General features: G+C 51.8%; 1 protein-coding gene across 1 annotated transcript in view; it reads right to left on the bottom strand.

Moving 5' to 3' along the window:
- Positions 1-18,862, bottom strand: part of Fhad1 (forkhead associated phosphopeptide binding domain 1) — a 118,989-nt gene that overhangs the window by 27,623 nt on the left and 72,504 nt on the right. The window contains exons 17-23 of the mRNA XM_032895089.1: positions 16,175-16,282; positions 13,046-13,153; positions 11,971-12,075; positions 5,799-5,972; positions 3,934-4,159; positions 1,571-1,655; positions 1,080-1,186 (exon numbers count right to left, since the gene is read on the bottom strand). Coding sequence (XP_032750980.1) covers positions 1,080-1,186; positions 1,571-1,655; positions 3,934-4,159; positions 5,799-5,972; positions 11,971-12,075; positions 13,046-13,153; positions 16,175-16,282 — 913 coding nt within the window. The remainder of the gene's footprint in view (positions 1-1,079; positions 1,187-1,570; positions 1,656-3,933; positions 4,160-5,798; positions 5,973-11,970; positions 12,076-13,045; positions 13,154-16,174; positions 16,283-18,862) is intronic.

The raw sequence follows: 18,862 nt of genomic DNA, 5'->3' as shown, positions 1-18,862 counted from the left end.
TGATGCGGACACTGAGGCTCAGAGAGGTCTTGTCTTGTCTAATGTCAAGCGATCTGGTTCTGGACTGGGTTTTGACTCCCTGTGGATACCATTTTTTTTTTTTATTTTACCACTCTCCTTCCTTCTGGAAATCCATGGGGGCAGCCTCAGGGAGCAAACAGTCCTGAGGGTTTGGGGGTGTCAGAGGCTGGAGAAGGGTGAGACAGTCTCCCTCCCCACTTCCTTCTTTCCTTCCCTTTTTTCCTGGATTGCCTCCCTCTCTCTCTCCTCCCTCCTCCTCCCTCCTCTTTCTCTCTCCCTCCTCCCTCTCTTCCCCCCCACCCCACCCCTGTCCTTCTTTTCCCCCTCCCTTTCCTTTTCTCCCTCCTTTTTTTCTTCTCCCCTCCTTCTCTTCTGTCCCCTTCCCTCCCCTCCCTCCCTCCCCTCCCTCCTCCCTCCCTCCCCTCCCTCCTCCCTCCCTCCTCTCCTCCCTCCTCCTCCCTCTCTCCTCCCTCCTCCCTCTCTCCCTTCTCCAGCCCCCCTTCCACTTTTGGAATCTAGCTTTGTTACCTCCTAAGTCTGGACTTTTTGTCCTGCCAGAGGCTGGGGACAGGAAAGAGTAAGAGGCCAAAAGAAGTGAGAGGAAGGATGGGGAAACACAAGAGGAGGGAGACAGAGGGAAGAGAGCCTTAGCCTGGCTGAGTGGTGGTACAGGAGGGGAAAAGGAAAGCGCTGTTGGAAGAGGAGGGTGTGTGACACTGGGCTTCCTCACCCCTATTCTGGGTGGCCATTATCCAAGAAGGCGTGTGGTCTTTTTTGCATGAGGAAGAAGCAGCTTGAGGGCCCCTTCAAACTTCACCCAGGCTCCTGCAAGGCCCAGCCAGAGGGGAGCCCCATATGGCTCTTCTAGGGTGGAGATGCTCTGAAGTGGATGTCACGAACATTTAAGGTCCACTAACTCTGTGTGATTCCCCCTGGGTGACAGGCTGCAAGCACACATGAAAGCAGGTCTAGGGGAGACTTTGCGTCCACGGTGCTGACTCTTGGCCTTCACTTCCTGCCTGGTCAGACTGTCAAGTAACCCAGGAACTCACACCAACCTCTCAGGTCTGACATCCGCGTGTGGGCTTCCCCGAGGTCTGTCCTCAGCTTCATGATAATCTCTTGCTGAGACAGGATTTCCTTCTGAGCCATTAGTAAGTCATCTCTGTAAGAGAGGAAAGAACCCAAACAGGCCTGAGTCTACTGTGCTCAACTTCTCTAGGGACTCCTGGGGACAGGGTAGGAGGACCCAGGGAAAAGGCTCAAAATACCCAGGGATGGATCCTGGGACCCCAGCCCAGGCAGGGAACAGACGGCCTTTACGTACTCAAAGAGAACCTCATTTTGATGTACTTGTGTGTAGTACACTTTGAGGAAGAGCCAAGGGTTGGGCTGGGAGAGGGGGGCTGAGGTCCACGAGGTTTAGTGAGGGTCTCAGCTGGTCCTGCTTGGGACCTGCCACATGACAGGGATTGGGAAGGCTAAGCAACGGGGAGAACACGGTTGTGGCCTGTCCCTGCTTCTCTAACTCCGGAGACTGGGTACTCACATCAGGTGGTCGCACGCTATTTCTTTGGCACTGCTGTCCAGGGAGGGTACTATGGTGAACTCTTGGGGCACTTCCTCCTTTTGAGCTGCATTAGAAGGACATGTTAATGTCATCACAATCTGAATGCTGTGGACGCTCCCTTTGCCCTCTCCTATGAACGCACCCGTGTCTCTCACAACTCCCTGAGCTTTCTCTGCCCTGAGATTCCTTGTATGTGTAGTGTGATGAGCTGAGGCTATGTCTCTGTGAAGATTGGATGCAGTTTGTGCTTATCGAAGTTTGAGGAAGAGCCAAGGGTTTGGCTGGGTGGGGCTGAGGTCCGCTGAGGTCCGCTGAGGTCTTATGAGGGTCTCAGCTGGTCCTGCATGAGGCCTGTCAACACCCACGGTGGGAACTGGTATGCTGGTGTTTCATCTGCACTGTGAGGTTTAAGGAGGTGGAGACTTGATCGCGTGGGGTTAGAGCAGTGAGTGGATTGGTCATTTGAGACCATGGGGGTGGAGCTCCAGCATGCCAGTGGCTTTATAAGATGGACAGACACCAGACACGTTCATGCCCCTTGTGTCTTGTCCTTTTCTATCTTCTGCCATTAAAACAAACAAACAAACCCAAAAAACTAATCTCACTGAGGCCCAGGCTGGCCTCAAACTCACTGTGTAGCTGAGGACAACTTCTGAACTTCCAATCCTCCTGCCTCAAGTGCTGGGATTCCAGGCATGCACCACCAGATCCCATTTATGTGGTGAGAGATTGAACCCAGGGCTTCCTGCATGGAAGGACTCTACCCAACCGAGCCACACGCCCAACTTTGCACAGCCATTTTTCTTTTGACATGTGACGCCTTGGACTTTCTCAGGACTCTGCTGGCAAGGCCATCACCACCAGCACCCCCCACCCCTTGAACGCTCATAGGACTGGGTGTCCACTGTCAACAGCTAACTATGGCTATGGGCTCTTCCCGGCTACTGGGTGACGTTTACAGACCAGGAAGCATTGTGGGAATGAGGGACCTGATAGCAGTGGCCCAGCCGAGCTTCAAGAGGCGTAGCCTCGTCGATGGTTCACTCTACTTGCCCTTCTCTCTTTCTAGACAAACACCTTAGGGGAATCTGTGTTTCCTGGCTCCCCAGCTTCCTCGATCGCTCCTTAGCCCACTGTCCTCTGCTTTCCAATTCTTGCAGGATCATGTATTCACTCAACAAACACGTCTTTAATGCCTCCTTTATTTTTTATTTATTTATTTTTTTTAGATTTATTCATTTATTATGTATAAGTACACTGTAGCTGTCTTCAGACACACCAGAAGAGGGCATCAGATCTCTTTACAGATGGTTGTGAGCCACCATGTGGTTGCTGGGAATTGAACTCATGACCTCTGGAAGAGCAGTCGGTGCTCTTAACCGCTGAGCCATCTCTCCAGCCCCCTAATGCCTCCTTTATGACGGACAATTATCATCCGAGGGTGGAAATGACAAAGATGTTGTCACCCTTGGGTCCCATTGAGTATCCTTGCTCTTACCTGGACTCTGGGTTAGGGGACAGAGCCTGCTCTGTGCCCTCCTTATCCTAAGTCACTGTTAGGGCCCTAAGCTGGTTACTTACAGGGGTATGGGTTGGCTTGTCTACCATGGATCTCTGAGGCCTAAGGGAGACTGTGGCGAGAGAGGACTGCAGGAATGATACAGTTCACGAGGCAAGCCTGAGCTAACCTCCATGCCTCTCAGTGGAGGCTAGCTCCCCTCTGGGGGAACTTCGGTGATGTCTGGAGACACCTGGTGGTGAGGTGGGTGAGGAATGGGGCCTGTAGTGAAGGTCAGGGATGCAGCTAAACCAGGCATCCTGCCCCCAAGCGAAGCTTATCCAGTGCCAAACATCAACAGTGCTGATGCAGAGGCCTGGGGCCCGAGGCCTCTGCTTCCAGAATTTTCCACCCAGAGTTCAGTGCCCATCATGAGTGACCCAGGTCATTTCAGGTGAGTGAGCGGCACAGCTCTGGTTGCTGTTTTTAGTTTGTTTGGGCTTATTTTGTAGGAGGTCGGTCCTGGCTGCCTGGGAGAACAATTAAGTGAGGTCGCAGTGGCCAGTGGCACAGAGAAGGCCCCGGATTGTCATTTATGATGTGGAAAAGACAACCTCCACTAATAGCTCTGGTTGCCCGTAAGCCTCACTGCTCACTGGGTTGGTACAAAGGATGTCCTAACTCATTGTCGTAACTCTGGCTCTGTCAGGCCTCCAAGGATTTCTAGAAGGGCTGAGGGAGAATGAGGGGGCGGCGTGTGGGGGGTGGCTTTTAAACTGGGCCCAGCCTGGGGCCATGCAGGGTCAGCTAGATTCGGAGTTCCCCCCCACAGCCCCGGCCCTACCTGAATCGCTGTCTTTCAATGTTGCTATCTCTCCTTCTATTTTCCTGTAGTACTGAGTCACTTGGCTGAGCCTTTCCTCCAGGCTCACGATGGTCTGCGAGTGCTGTTTGATTTGCTCTTTGTACTCCGTGATCTCCTCCTCGAAGCCGTGCTTCTGGGATTCCCGCTCATCCTGCAGGGCCTTCATCGACTGCTGCTGCAGCTTCAGCCGATCCTCCGCCATGATCTGGGGAAACATTGGTGGCGATCGAACATCGGGAGCCAGAGTCGATGGCCGTGGTCTGCCTCCTTTGCACACGCAGGCGCTGAACTGTATCTTACCTCAGAGCTTCTGCGTGCCCTTGTCTTACTGGCACCCTCCACACCCCACCCCCACTCCACTGCATGGCTGACCCATCGTCTAACGGGTTTTGCCTCCTTGGAAAAACCTTCCCACACATGTGTTCATGGAAGAGTCCCAGACAATTTCTGTTGTTTGTTTTCTTGTCCCTGAGACATTTATCCACATCTGAAGTGGCTTTTTTTTCCCCCTTCTCTCCCCTCAATCTCTGAGCTCCATGCAGCAGGAGCCTTGCCTGCTCTTTTCCTGCAAGGCCCACAGCATCGAGACCCAGATATTTGACGGAAATGATTGAATGGGAGCTGTGTGTGCCGGAGAGACCGCCCGGCAGTTAAGAGCAGTGGATGCTTTTCCAGAGACTTGGATTCAATTCCCGGCACCCACATGGTGACTCACAACCATTGGTAACATCAGTTCCGGGGCATCTGGTGCCCTCTGCTGGCCTCCATGGGAACCAGGCACATGGGTGGCAGACAGACAGACATACATGCAGGCTAAGCACCTACACATAAAATAAAAATAAATGTATCTTAAAAGAATTAATAGACAAAGAGATGAGAAAAAAGCAAATTGACTTGCATTTGTGTGTGTGTGTGTGTGTGTGTGTGTGTGTGTGTGTGTGTGTGTGTGTTGGGTGTCATTCCTTGGTGCCATCCATCTCTTTTATTGAGACAGAGTCTCTTCCTGACCAGGAACTTGCCAGGTAGGCTAAGATGGCTGGTCAGCGAGCTCCAGGGGTCTGCGGTCTCTGCCTCCCCAGTGCTGGACTACAGCAGGCAGTGCAATTCCTATTAATTGAAATCACCAACAAGGGCTCTCGGACAGAAAAGCAGACACGGCCTGTGACCACCCTCCATTTTCTGAGCCCTTTTGGACATGTCCACCCCAGACCCCTCCAGCCCCTCCTACGTCACCAGCCCTGCCTTCCTCTGCCCCTGCCCATCAGCCTCCCAGCTACCCGGTGAGCCTGGACGGCTTGCAGTCTCACTAGAGTCCCAGATTTATTTTATTTTATTTAGAGACAGTTGCTCCGCTGTTCTTGACCTCAGTCTGTAACCCATGCAGACCTTGAATGTGTTTCTCTTCACTCAACCTCCTGAGGAGCTAGGATGACAAGCCTGTTACCATCAGGTCCCACAAGGTGCAATTTCCCAAACAGGGGTGATTTCTGCCTCTAAGGGACATTTGGCAGTGTCTGATTCAGCTGGGGGTGGGGGTGGGCACAATGCTGCTTACTGTCCACAGAGCACAGGTCAGTCCCTGAGAAGAAAGGACTCTGGTCTGGAAAGTCAGCAGCCGGAGGGTGGTGTGGCGCTGGGCGGGCCTGGTCTCACCCCTCCCCCACCCTCCTAATTCTCCTGATACCTTGTCAGAGTTAGGTTTCCCCACAGGTCAGTCTGGTGGGGGGCACTTTCTCAACTGAAGTTCCTTTTTCTCAAATGACTCTGGCTTTTGTCAACTTGCCAGCACACACACTGTCATCTTCCATGGGGGAGGGGCTTACCAGTTTTTCAGACCAACCCACCATTTTCGCCTTGGTTATTTCCAGCTCTGCTAAGGTTTCCTTTAACTTCAGGGAGAGCTTCTCGGCCCTGGTACTCTCGGCTGTCCTCATCTGCTGAGCGTCCTCCACCAGGAGCAGGGCGTCCTTCAATTTGTTATTTAAGATGTCCTCTTTCTGCCCCTTTAATTCTATCTCCTAGACAAAGAGCAAACACCCAATTAACAAGGTCGACCGACATTTACTCCTCCAAGCCTCCTATCCCCTGTGCCTTCGGACACAGACTCCAGTTTGCTGGTGCTTCTGAAGCCCAAGGATTCTCTGGAAGGTTCCCATGACTTTGGAACTCTCCTCTGTCTTCAGTGGAGATCTGTCTCCCTGTGATTTCTGGTCTCCGGGCCTCATTCTGTCACCGGGAGCCTTTGACGAAGTTTTATTTCTATTTTATGAGACAGCCCTTTAAATATCTGAGGAGGGCTGTCATGTTTCTCTCTAAATCTACTTTCCAGGATAAATGCGCTAAATGCTTTTGCCCTTCGTCACCTGCCCTGCCCAGGAGACACTCTGTTCCCCGGCACGCCAGGTCCCTGCCAGACTGGATTCCAGTTGCCAAGTCCTTGGCATAGCTCATGCCTCCCCTCGGAACCCCTTCATCCATCTTTGTCACAAATCCTCCCGTCCTCTCAGAGACTCTCCTCTAAGGACTAGAGAGCATGGGCTCCTGCCAGGCCCTGTGTTGGGTCCCAAACGTTAATTTTTTAAAATGTGGGTATGTTTGTGCATCTGTGGGTGCACTGTATGAACAGGTGTGTGTATGTAGTGTGTGTATGTGCGTGTGTAGGCCACAGGACAACCTCAGGTGTCATGCTTAGAAATATAGTCTACCTCTTTTTTTTTTCTTTTTTCTTTTTTCTATTTTTCGGAGCTGGGGACCGAACCCAGTGCCTTGCGCTTGCTAGGCAAGCGCTCTACCACTGAGCTAAATCCCCAACCCCTAGTCTACCTCTTTGGAGACAGGATCTCTCCTTGGCCTGGAGCTTACCAATCAGGCTAGACCGACTAGTCAGCCAGCATCAGGAATTCTTTTGCTTCTGACTCTCAGAAGTTGGGATTTTTAATTATGTGTGTGTGTGTGTCTGTCTGTCTGTCTGACTGTCTGTCTATCTGCACACATTAGAGAAGATGCCCGAGGCCAGAGCCATTGGATCCCTTTGGGCTAGAGTTACAGGTGGTTGTTACCCTTACAGCCTGACATGTATGTTGGTGATCAAACCTAGGTCCTCTGTAAGAACAGCATTTGCGCCTAACTACTGAGCCATCGCTCCTGTTCCTGGGCCTGGCTTTCTTTCTTTCTTTTTTTTTTTGGTTCTTTTTTTCAGAGCTGGGGACCGAACCCAGTGCCTTGCGCTTCCTAGGCAAGCGCTCTACCACTGAGCTAAATCCCCAACCCCTGGGCCTGGCTTTCTTACGTGGTTTCTGGGGATTACACTCAGGTCATGGTGCTGGCCTGGCGAGCACTTTATTGAGCGGGCTTCATCCGCCCGCCCCATGAAGTGCATGCAGTCTTGAGACACAGTCCTGGGCGCTCTCCCAAGCTGCTCTTTGCTAGTGAGGATCAGCCTGCCTTTTCTCGAAGGTCCCATGGGAACAGAGACTGAGCGGGGCTGCTCCCTTCCCGAGGCCCAGCAGCTGCGCGTGCAGATTTAGCCTAAGGATGGAACCCTGAACGCACAGCTTTTATTAATTAATTTTGTTTTTTGAGACAGGGTTTCTCTATGTAATCCTGACTGTCCTAGAACTCACTCTGTAAACCAGGCTGGCCTTGAACTCACAGAGATCTGTCTGCCTCAGTCTCCTGAGTGCTGGGATTAAAGGCATTTTTTTTTTTTAAATTTATTTAAATGGCAAAGTCTCAATAGCCCAGGCTGGCTTTAAGCTCATGGGCCTCTGCCTCAGTCTCCTGAGCTGGGATCACAGGCACTTGCTGCCGATTACCTACATCCAGAATCAGTGGGAAGCGACCCCAAGCCTGACAGAGGGAAGGGCCAGCAACTCACAGTCCATCCTACACAGGGCAGACCGGGGACATTCTTCAGTGGCAGGCTGGGAAAGAGAGTTCAGGGACAGGGAGACACTTGAGAGATACATAATGTATCAAAATAGTTCTCGAAGCCGTAGGCACCAGGCCACTATCTTGGTAACGAGTTGGCCTCATCCCCGTCCATAACAACAGCACAAAGGCATCCCAGACAGAATCGCATCAGCGCGGCATCTGTGACAGCTCTGTCTGGCTGATACAGGGTCAAGGTCGAGGCTCTTCCGAGTGATTTTCCATGTTCGTCAAATATTCTAGAAGGAGTAGAGCTCCTTTTGTCATCAGAAAAGAAAACATAGTTTTTGGAAAAAGAAGAATACGGGCACTGCTGTTCCCAGGCTGTCCCTGTCCCTCACTGAGAGTAACTTCCTGGCCTTTGTGTCTGAGGTTTTTGCCTTGGGCTTGACATCTCAGTGTTGGGGACTCCTTGGGGACAAGTGACCTTGCCTAAGAGGATATAGATACAGAACCACTTGTCATCGGATGCTCAGTGGACTCCTCCAGACGTCCCCGAGGATCCACCACAGAGTGCGCTTGTGTCTGTACTGTGCTGTGAAGCCGGACTGTGTGAGGCGACCTGCTGTCGGCCGTCCTTGCTCCACGCTCACAGAGCCAGAGCTGTTTTTCTTCTCTGTTCTCTCTGTTCTCTCTCTTGCCTCTGTAGGTAGACACCAACTTTTTGTTGTTGTTTTGCTCTTGTTTTTGAAGGCAGGGTTTTCCTTTGTAGCCTTGACTTGTCCTGGAACTCACTCTGTAGACAAGGCTGGCCTCGAACTCAGAGATCCACCTGCCTCTGCCTCTCAGGTGCTAGGACTGAAGGCGAGCACCACCACCTGCTGGTATTCTAAGCTCCACCCCCACTGTTGCCTGGCAACAGCCAGCTGTGCCTGACTAAAAAGGGGGCTGCTTGCCCCCTTCTCTCTCTCTTACTCCTCTTTGCTCTTCCTCTTCTCGTGCACTCTTTGTCCCTGTTCCTTCTCTCTACCTCCCTCCTTCCCTCCATGTCCTCAAGGCCCGCCTCTCCTCTCTTCTTCTCTCATTAAACCTCTCCACGTGGATCCATGTTGGCTTGATGTGTTCTGTTCGGGCACGAGCCGTGATTTAAACTCTAACATGGTGCCCAACTTGACATCAACCTTTTGATTACCCTGTTGTGAATACGAATAAAACTGTGTGCAAACGGGGTTGGGGATTTAGCTCAGTGGTAGAGCACTTGCCTAGGAAGCGCAAGGCCCTGGGTTCGGTCCCCAGCTCCGAAAAAAAAAAGAACAACAACAACAAAAAAAATTGTGTGCAAATAAGCCACTTACCACTTAGGTCTGAGTGGGTTTTATTATTTTTTATTTTTATTTTTATTTTTTATTTATTTATTTATTTATTTATTTATTTATTTTTGAGATACGATCCCATGCAGTTCAGGATTGATTCTTGAATCCCCTCAGTGGCTGAGGATGACCTTGAAGGCCTGGTTCTCCTACCTCTGATGCCCAAGTGCTAGGATTAAAGGCATGTGCCATCAAGCCAGGTTTATGTGATACTGGGGACAGAAGTCAGGACTGCCAGTATGCTAGGTGAGCTCTCGACCGACTGAGCTCGGCAATCTTTCTGAAACTGGCTCGTCTGACAGCCTTGAGGCCTTTATCTTTTCCGTGTATCGGGTAATTATCCTCTTTTGCACATCTGTTCACAGGGCTGGAGAGGTGGCTCGACGGTGAAGAGCACTGGCTGCTCTCCCAAGGGGCCCAGGTTTGGTTCCCAGCAGGCACATGGTGGCTTACAACCATCTGTAGCTCCTGTGGTGCCCTCTTCTGGCCGCTGCCGGCACCAGACACACATGCAAGTAAAACACTCAAGTACACATAAAAAAATAAGGTAATTTTTTTTTTTAAAGAAAGAAAAAAAGTGTATTAAGGTCAGGTATGGGGCTGGTCTATGATTCCAGCTACTTGAAAGGTTAAGAGGCAGGAGGATGGCTGAGCTGAAACAAGCCTGGGTTACATAGTGAGTTCGAGGTCAACTTGGACAAATTAATGAGACTCCATTTCAAAAATAAAATAAAACAAACAAATAAAAACTTTGGATATAACTCAGTGGGAAAGCACCTGGCCGCTGTGTGCGAGGCCCTGGGCTCCATTCCCTGGCCTCATAAAACAAAATAAGTCAGTCTGTCAGGTGCCTGGTGAGTGCTTTGGTTGGGCCATTGGCCTGTCTTTTCAGTGAGCTATTAGGATTCCTCAGACGGTGTAGAGATTAACCAGTTCTCTGACCTGTGTTTCAAAGTATTTCCTGCCCAGTCTAGTGGTTCCATCTGCCCACTGTTCCCTCCGTCTGGCGGAAGCTTTTAACGTCTCCATTTTCGGTTTGGTTTCCTGGGGTTTGAGGGATTGGGTACAGAATCCCTGGCAGAGTCACACAGGGTTTGCTCTGCAGTCTGTTTTCTGTCCCCTCAGGGTGGGGTGTTACTGATCTTCCTGATGTGTGTGGTGCCACCAGCCAGCTCTGAGGTCTCCCAGCTACTCACTGCTCTTGGTATCCTGATTTAAGGATGGTTTTTGTTGCTATAGAATTCTTTTTATGATAGCCCTTGGTGGAGGCGCTCTGTAGGGCTGGCACCTGGAAAGGGCTTCGCCTCTGTGAGCTTGCCTGACATTTAGCTGTGGACTTCAACCCAGCGCCTTGCACATGCTAGGCAAGCGACACATCTCTGGGTTTTTATCTTCAGGTCTCTTTGCTTTTTAATTCCGAGACAGGGCTTTACCAGGTTTCTAAACTGACCCTCAGCTCACTCTGCAGCCCAGGCTGGTCTTGCACGACCTCAGCCTCCTGAGTGGCTGGAATTACAGGTTTATACTGACAACCCTGTTGCGCTTGCTGTGTTTCTGTGTAGTGACTACACAACCAGCAGGTTTTTCCTTGCCCTGTAACTGCTGGAATAAAATTGAAGTTTGTTTACTGATTCATGATAAACTTTAAAAAAAAAAGAGTCATTTTATGTGCATGGGTATTCCCCAGCCCTGAATATATATGTGTACATGTATGAAATATGACAGATAGGGTGTAAATGATGTATATGTAGGTATTTACATTAGTCTCACTACTAGCTTGCCTTCTCTATAAACAATTTAAACTCTCTTCTTCGCCCACCCCCTACTGACTTGTCCTCCTACCTTTGCCCCTTCCTGATTCACTTGGCTCCCTCATCGTTCCATTGGGTGGGGAAACAAGGTAACGAGACAGCTCCCTTGGTCGGGCCTCATCTGAGCTGCAGACCCTCCCATGGGAGTGTGGCAGTCCCGAGTTCTCAGGCCTTGCCTTACTTTGCTGGGCCCTGCCTCCTCTGGACACCCATCGGTCAGTTAAGGCCGCCCATCAGAGTGGGGGGTCCAGAGCAGCTGTGTAATCCCAGGTGCTTTGGTGGCACAGTTTCTCATTTGGTGGCCATCTTCAAAATGCTCCAGGGTTACTTGGGCAGCTTGTCAAAAAAAAAAATATATATATATATTCCTGATCCACCCCATGGCCAGGGGTCCTTGAAACACAGGCATGTTGACGTGTAGGTGCCCGTGTTTAAAAAAAACTCTGCAAAATGGAGGCAAAGAGACTTAGACAACCTTCTCAGTCCTTCAAGCCCTCAAGATCCTTCTGCGTGCATGCATGTGCGTGTGCGTGTGCGTGTCCCTTCCCAAGACGAGCAAATGATACTGCAGTTGGTGAGACCGTGTGCAGCCGCCTCCCCTACCCGCCATGTCAGAACTGTGGGTCCTAACAGAAATGTGTGTCATTGTGATAGAAGAAGAGTGTGAAGATGAACGGCTTCGGAATCCTGGGTTCAGATCCTGCCCCTGCACTTCTGAGCCAGGAGCTGGTAACAGTCACCGGAGCCGCTGAGACGCGTGTGCTGTGTGTAGGTCTGTCTATGGTTGTGTCTCTCTGAATGAGATCGACTGTGTTTCCTTAGGTGGGAGCACTGAGCCACAGAGAGGGTAAGCAACTTTCCTAAAGACCCAGAGCCAGAAGGGAGCAGGAGGAGGATCTGAAGCCTGGCTGCAGGGCCTGGCCGTCTGCGGGGAGCAATGGTCCTCTCATCTCCGTGACTCATACCTCTCTTTGCTTGGTCAGGCGATTCTCCAGGTCCTGTATCCTCCTCTTCTCCTTCTCCAGAGTGTCTCTCATCTTGAGTTTCTCGTACGTGTTACTCTCTGAGATCTGAAAGTCAAGGAGGGATTTGGGGGTAGCAGGGTGTAGTGGGTTAAGAATGGCCCCCATACGCTCATATAGGTGTTGGCCTTGCTGGAGAAACTCTGTCTCTGGGGGGTGGGCTTTGAGGCCTCAAAAGCCCATTCCAGGCCCTCTCTCTTGCTCTCTGCCTTCCGATCAGGAAGTAGCTGTCAGCTACTCCTCCAGCACCATGGGTGCTGCCGTACTCCCGCCATGCTCCTGCCAAGTCCCGCCATGATGATAATGGACTAAACCCTTTGAAACTGAAAGCAGGCTCTCAATTAAATGCTTTCTTTTATAAGAGCTGCCTTGGTCATGCTGTCCCTTCACAGCAGTAGGACAGTGACGGAGACAGAGGACAAACTAGCTGCAAGGGGAAGAAGCCAAGGTGAGTCACCATCGAGACCAGTGACTCAGAGGTTTGGGACAACAACTCAAGGAACAGGGTGCCTGCCAGGGTGTGAGGTGAGAGGGAGAGGATATGATGAGTCTGGGGAGCGGGGAGCCACGTCTCAGTCACAGGAGCAGAAAGGGGGAGGGGCTCCTTGTTCCGGGTTTCCTGGCTAGCACCAGGAAACGGCCTGGTCATGGGTGTTCAGTCACTGGGCACTGGGCCACTGTGTGACCTGGTAGGTGTTGGCATCGCGGCAGGTTCACCCTGGGAAGTCCCTCGCTTTTGCAGGGTGGGGCAGACTGCTTAGAACTCGTTTCCTGTTCTACCTGGCACAACTCCTGGTAGCGTCAGAGAAGGGCTATGTACTTTACACAGAGCAACCTTTGTCCCACAAAATGAGATTGTTGAAACTCTCATTTTTCAGGGGCCTGAGCTCCAGGGATCATCCGGGGTTGGCCGGTGAGTGGCAAGTGTTGGCTACGTCCAGGAGAGGTGGCCTCAGACTGCAGGGCTGCCCGGCACCCCTGGCTGGAAGTCCCCCTGGGGGTCCCTGGTTGTTCCTACCTCCTTCTGCTGGGTCAGCTGATTCTCCAGGTCTTGTGCCTTCCTCCTTTCTGCCTCCAGCACTTCCCGCATTTTCCTTTTCTCTTGAGTCAGGCTGCTCTCCAAGACCTGAGAGACACCGTCAATGATACCAGCCTCCATATTCAGGCTAACAGTTAGGATGCGCAGCCAAGTCACCCCCAGGATGACCTCACCCCCACGGCAGCTCCATGGGGAATTGCTGCGGAAGGCCCTTTCATTTTTTACTTGGTTTATAGATAAGGAAACCAGGAGCCAGAAGACGTGAGGGTTCAGGCTCAGGGCTATGATGTCTCCTGTTGACAGGGAGGTCTAGGTCCTGAACAGGGCAAGCATGGCCGGCTGAGTACAGAGGCTCTGGGAGGGGACCGGGATCTGAAGGAGAACGGTCTCATCGATGAAGGCCCTTCCAACTAGTGAAGCAAATTTATGAAGGAAGATTGGTTTCAGGAGGATGGAGGGCTGGGGATGAATGAGCCAGTCACCACTAGAATTCGTCTGGCATCTAAAAGGTTCAGGGTGCGCCTTAGTTCTGGGTTAGCTGCTGTCCCTAGCCATGGAGTTTCATCTTGTCCATCCATGTCTTACTCAGTTAATGGACTCAACTGCAGGTTCCATCCCCAGAGGACAGAAGCTGTGGTCTTGGCCCAGTAGCCAAAATCCCAAGAAAAGTCTCTCCAGCATTCACAGGCCTCCCTTCTGCATCTAGCAGGGCATCGGGTGTTTGGAACTGGCAATAAGATTTCCACTAGAGCCCACGACAGGGGAGAGGATTAGTTTTCTGAAGGCATTTAATCCCCAAGAGGTGGAGAGGAGCTAAATCTCTCCTGCTTTTGAGACAGTTTTATGTGGTTCACACCTGGGAGAAAGGAGGGTCCTGAGGTCAAAGGTTATAATTGGCTATGTAGTGAGCGTGAGGCCAACCTGGGCTAACAAAGCTCTGTCAAAACAAACACCCCAACAAACAAACGAAAAGCTCAGCGGAGGTGGCGCCATTCTTTCTGGGAAGAAACTAGAGTTTCCCCACTCCATGATGCTTAGAAAAATTTTTTTAAGGCAAGGGTGTTACTGTGTAGGCCTGTTTGGCCTGTAACCCTGCATGTAGATCATGCTAGCCTCAAACTCACAGATTCACCTCACTACACCCAGCCCGGAGGCTTAAATTTTTATGACCTTGCCATCCCTTGTTGATGCCTGGATGGCACCTGACTGAAGTGACTCCATGGAGAACACACACACACATGAACACACACACCCCACATACACACATATACACACCACATACATATCTATACCACATACACACATACCACTTACATACACAGCACACACACACACCACACACACACCGCACACACACACCACACACACCCACACCACACACACCCACCACCCACACACACACACACACACACACACACCACACACACATACATACATACATACCATATACATACCCATGCCACATACACACATACCACATACATACACAGCACACACACACATCACATAGATACCACATACACACACACCCCACAAACATAACACATACATACATGCTACACACACACACACACACATACACATACACATACACACCACACACACACACACACACACACACACACACACACACACACACACACACACACACACACACACACACACCTGCCTCCTTACCCTGCCTGGAGACATAACTCAAGGGCAAACTCTGGCAATGTTGTTGACCCAGTGCTGAGGAGCAACTGTGAGAGGCCACTGTAAACACCTCCCTGGGCCACATCGGATTGTGTGGGTGGAGCTGCAGGTAGGGGGTACCCTGGGAGTGGGGTAGGGGTGGGGAGCACTCCACTCTGAGAAGGGAGGGCAGTCAGGAAGCAAGGGCTATGCCCCAGTGCAGGGAGATCTGGCTGAGGGGATACTGTCGATGGCTACCACAGATCAGTGACACTTTCAGGTCAGAGGCTGGGCTGTGCATTATCTCTGCCTCCCATGGCCGGCTTCCAAGAAGGGAGGGATGGAGAGACTTGAATTTGCCCTTTGTGTGTGTGGCCACACAGCCTGCACCCATCAGGGACTGAGAGAGCATGTGTGAAACAGGACCAGAGGCCTGAGAATGACCACAGCTAAGTGCAACTTGACAATGTAACAAGAGTTACAACTTGACAATGTAACTAGAGTTCCGGCATAGCCACAGGAACATGGCATTTTTAATGAGGGATGGGAAACCCTTCCCTGGGCTGAAGGGATGGCGTTTGTTTCTGGCTACTGTACTTTAGGAGAAAGGCAGGTGATGAACTGCAAACTTCCAAACCTGTGAGAGTTGGACACCCACCCAATCCGTCATGGGCTCGTGTGGGCCGACTCTCAAAGGAGTCCCCCGACTGCTGCTGCTGCTATCAATCCCAGCCTTCCTCTCCCCTGGCCGCAGGAGTGAGGGACACAGCTTTTGCCTTCCCAAGAGAGGACTGAACGCTACATTTACGAATGCATTTTATGAACCCAAACTCAAACATTCTGGATCAAACACATCTGCAAGCCCTTTCATCCGCTGAACCACAGGTGACTTCTAGAACACAGAGCAGGCATGAGAAGAGGATCCAGGCCAGGCTCCCGTCCTGCTGGGAGCTGGGAACTGGATGGGGATGGTGGTGGGGGGCGGGGGCAGGCTGGGAAGGATATGGGAGCAGGTGCCTGCTTTTTAAGTATCTGGAACTCTGTGTGGTAGAGGAAGCTGGAGATGGGTTGACGACGGCCATCTTTTGGCCAGAAAGAGCTTGACTCACCCCCAACCTCAGACTTCCTGCCAGCCCTGGGCCTCTCTCTGCTGGGACTGAAGATGACTTCCGGGTATTGGTGTTCTCTCAAGATCCCATCCTCCCCAGCCTCCTGACTGAGTTGACCTCAGGGTTGGGGTGACGGGCAGAAGCCACCACCCCGGCTTGCCACATGTACATTGTTTTCCCAACTGGTTGGCAAGGCTACACATCTCCATGGCTCTCCTGGAAACTCTCTATGCTTCTCCCAACTGCAGAGTCCAGGCTAACACCAACAGCACAGAACAGCGCCCCCTCAGCCCGCCTGTCTTCTGCCTCCCCCAGCTGGGCGTACCTCCTTTTGAGAAGCCAAGTCGTCCTCCAGCTCATGGACCCGAGCTTGTGCCGTCTCCAGGTCCTCCTGCAATTTGTTTTTCTCCTCTGCGGTGCTCTCTTCCAGAGCCTGCAAGCCAACAGCCATTGTTGAGTCCACCTGCTACCATGGCAGGAAGTGGACTCTCCCTGGGCCCTGTCTGGTTTGCTTTTCCATCTTCAGCGTGCCTTAAGCGCGCCAGGGCAGAGGGGGCCGAGGTTCGGTGCGCTCGGAAGAAGCGGGGTCTGTGTGAGAACCTGAGCAGGACCCTGACGACTGTAAGCCTTGACTGACAGTCCAGGCCGGCTCAGCTCCCCCTCTCTGAACTGTTTACCTCCTTCTGGTAGGCCAGGCAACGCTCCACCTCTTGTCTGCTCCCCCCTCTAAACCCTCCTTTGCTCTGTTTTTCTCTTGGGCAATAGCTGTCTCCAGGGCCTGCAAGTCAAGGATCCTTGTGAGACGGACCTGGTTTCCATGGCAGGGAAGTGGACTCTGCCAGGCGCTTCAGACCTTACCACATCCTAAAGAGAATGTGGGACTTAGTCTGTGCGCTGGAGCAGGGGGTCTGGGGTGGCACGGGGGACCAGGTGGGCCCTGCGTGGTGCCTTCCCAGCTATGCAGCTGAGACTCTGTGCATGGAGGCCTCACTTTCCCTATCTGTACATTGGGCTGACGTGAGGAAGAGATGACGAAATGATCAATGTGAGATTCTGGGCGCAGTGCCAGCTTCCAGCCTCCACCCCTGCAGAGGAGGGAACGGGCCTAGTTTAGAGGTACTGGGGAATCTGAGTTATTACTGAAGACCTCCTGCCTGGGTGTGGGGACTGAAAATGGATGGGTTTAGGACCAACGTTAGCAAAAGGCCCTTAGATGTTGCCCACCCCACTGCTTTGTAAATGAAGTTTTACTGGGACGCTCCATGCCCACTGTTGACGTGTGGTCTCCGGCTGCTTTTTACAAGAGCAGTGTTGTGACGTCACAACGCACACTGCGAAGAGTAGCCCGCCAACATGAACACGTTTATCATCTGGCTCCGTGGAGGAAGTGTGCTGACATCAGTCTACGGCGGTAAGAAGCCTCTGTGCAAATTAAGATGATGCCATTCGGGGCCCATAATAAAAAAAAGGGAGGGGCTTGCTGGATTGGCGAAGGTGCCTGGCATTTCCTTGCCGTTGGAAACCGGAGTACTCAGAGCAGCAGGATCCATGGGACGGAGGCTGAGGGATGAGCTAAAACATGGGTTATTTTTACAGACGGAGAGAGGAGGGCTATTAGGGGACAGGAGGAAGGGTCACTTAAAAGCCAGCACAGTCCTGGAGAGATGGCTCAATGGATCAGTACAATGTTTGCCTTGCAAGCACAAGGGCCTGTCCTGATACTCAGCTTTTGTAAAAGCAGGTGCGGGGCAGGGGAGAGGGCACAGGAATTAAAATGTGCAAGCGAGAGGACCAGAGTTCAGGTCCCCAGTGCCTGTTTAAAGCTGGTGGGTGTGGCAGTCTGCCGGAATTACAGTGCTCTAAAAGCCGAGAAGGGGGAAGCCTGGGGCAAGCTGTGTCTGTGAGCTCTGGGCTCGCCTGAGAAACCCTGACTCCAAAAGGCGGGGTGTGATCACGGAAGACTCTTGGGCCTGCACACGCAAGTGCAGGAGCATACGTGCATTTAGGTTTCCATGTGTGTTTGCAGGGGCACACGTATGCACACCCCCCATGTACATACGAACATTCATAACCACATGCATACCACACACAGATGCATAAGAAGGCTAGGCAAGGTGGTGTGCACTTGTAATCCCAGTACTAGGGAGGAGACAGGTGGGTTCTTGGGGCTTACTGACCAGATAGCTCAGCCTACTTGGCAGGTTCTAAGCCAGTGACAGACCCTGTCTCAAAAAACAAGGAGGGGTTGGTGGGATGTCTCAGTGGGTAAGGACGTTTGCTTGCCAAGGCCGACAACCTGAGTTTAATATTGGGGAGCCACACGGTGGAAGGAGAGAAATGATTCCTGAAAGTTGTTCTATGACCTCTATACATACACGCACCATGCATGACATGAGTGTGTCCACACACACATGCACACATGTACTAATGCACGTGCACATACATGCATGCACCCACACGTGCACGCATGCATACACACAGATGCACACACATGCATACACACGCATGCGCACGCGCGCACGCACGCGCACACATACACTCACACACTGTGACTGAGGCCCACAAAGTTTTTTTCCCTATGAATCTCAAGGGTCAAGGTGGATGGGAGTCAGGTGGCAGTCTGTCTGGGCGGGCTGTCATGTTCGTCTGAGTGTGGATGTCCCTCTGTCTGTCTGGTTTTTTTGAGGTTCCTATGTTAAACCCAGGATGTTCAAAGCATCACTTTAAAGGTCATCTTCCCGGAGTAATTTCAGAAGGGGTAAGAGGGACATGACCCTGGGGTAGGCACCATGCAGGCCGAAGCGTCACACCCCCAAAGGGAAACAGCCAACCCCTGGGTCAGACAACCCTGGCCTGGGTAGGCTGGTGTTAGGTGGGGGTGTCAGTCAGGAAGAGGCAGAGAGCTGGGGAAGATGTCGAAGGTTTTAGGGCCTTTCTGGATTTGACTCCTTCTGTGGAAATAAAGGTTTGGTTTGGTTTATTTTCTTCCATCAAGCTCTCTAAAACCTACAAC

Source organism: Rattus rattus, chromosome 1, assembly GCF_011064425.1.
Source record: "Rattus rattus isolate New Zealand chromosome 1, Rrattus_CSIRO_v1, whole genome shotgun sequence".
Taxonomy (NCBI): Eukaryota; Metazoa; Chordata; class Mammalia; order Rodentia; family Muridae; genus Rattus; species Rattus rattus.
Note: the sequence above shows the minus strand (reverse complement) of the source record. Positions and strands in the feature narration are given on the sequence as shown.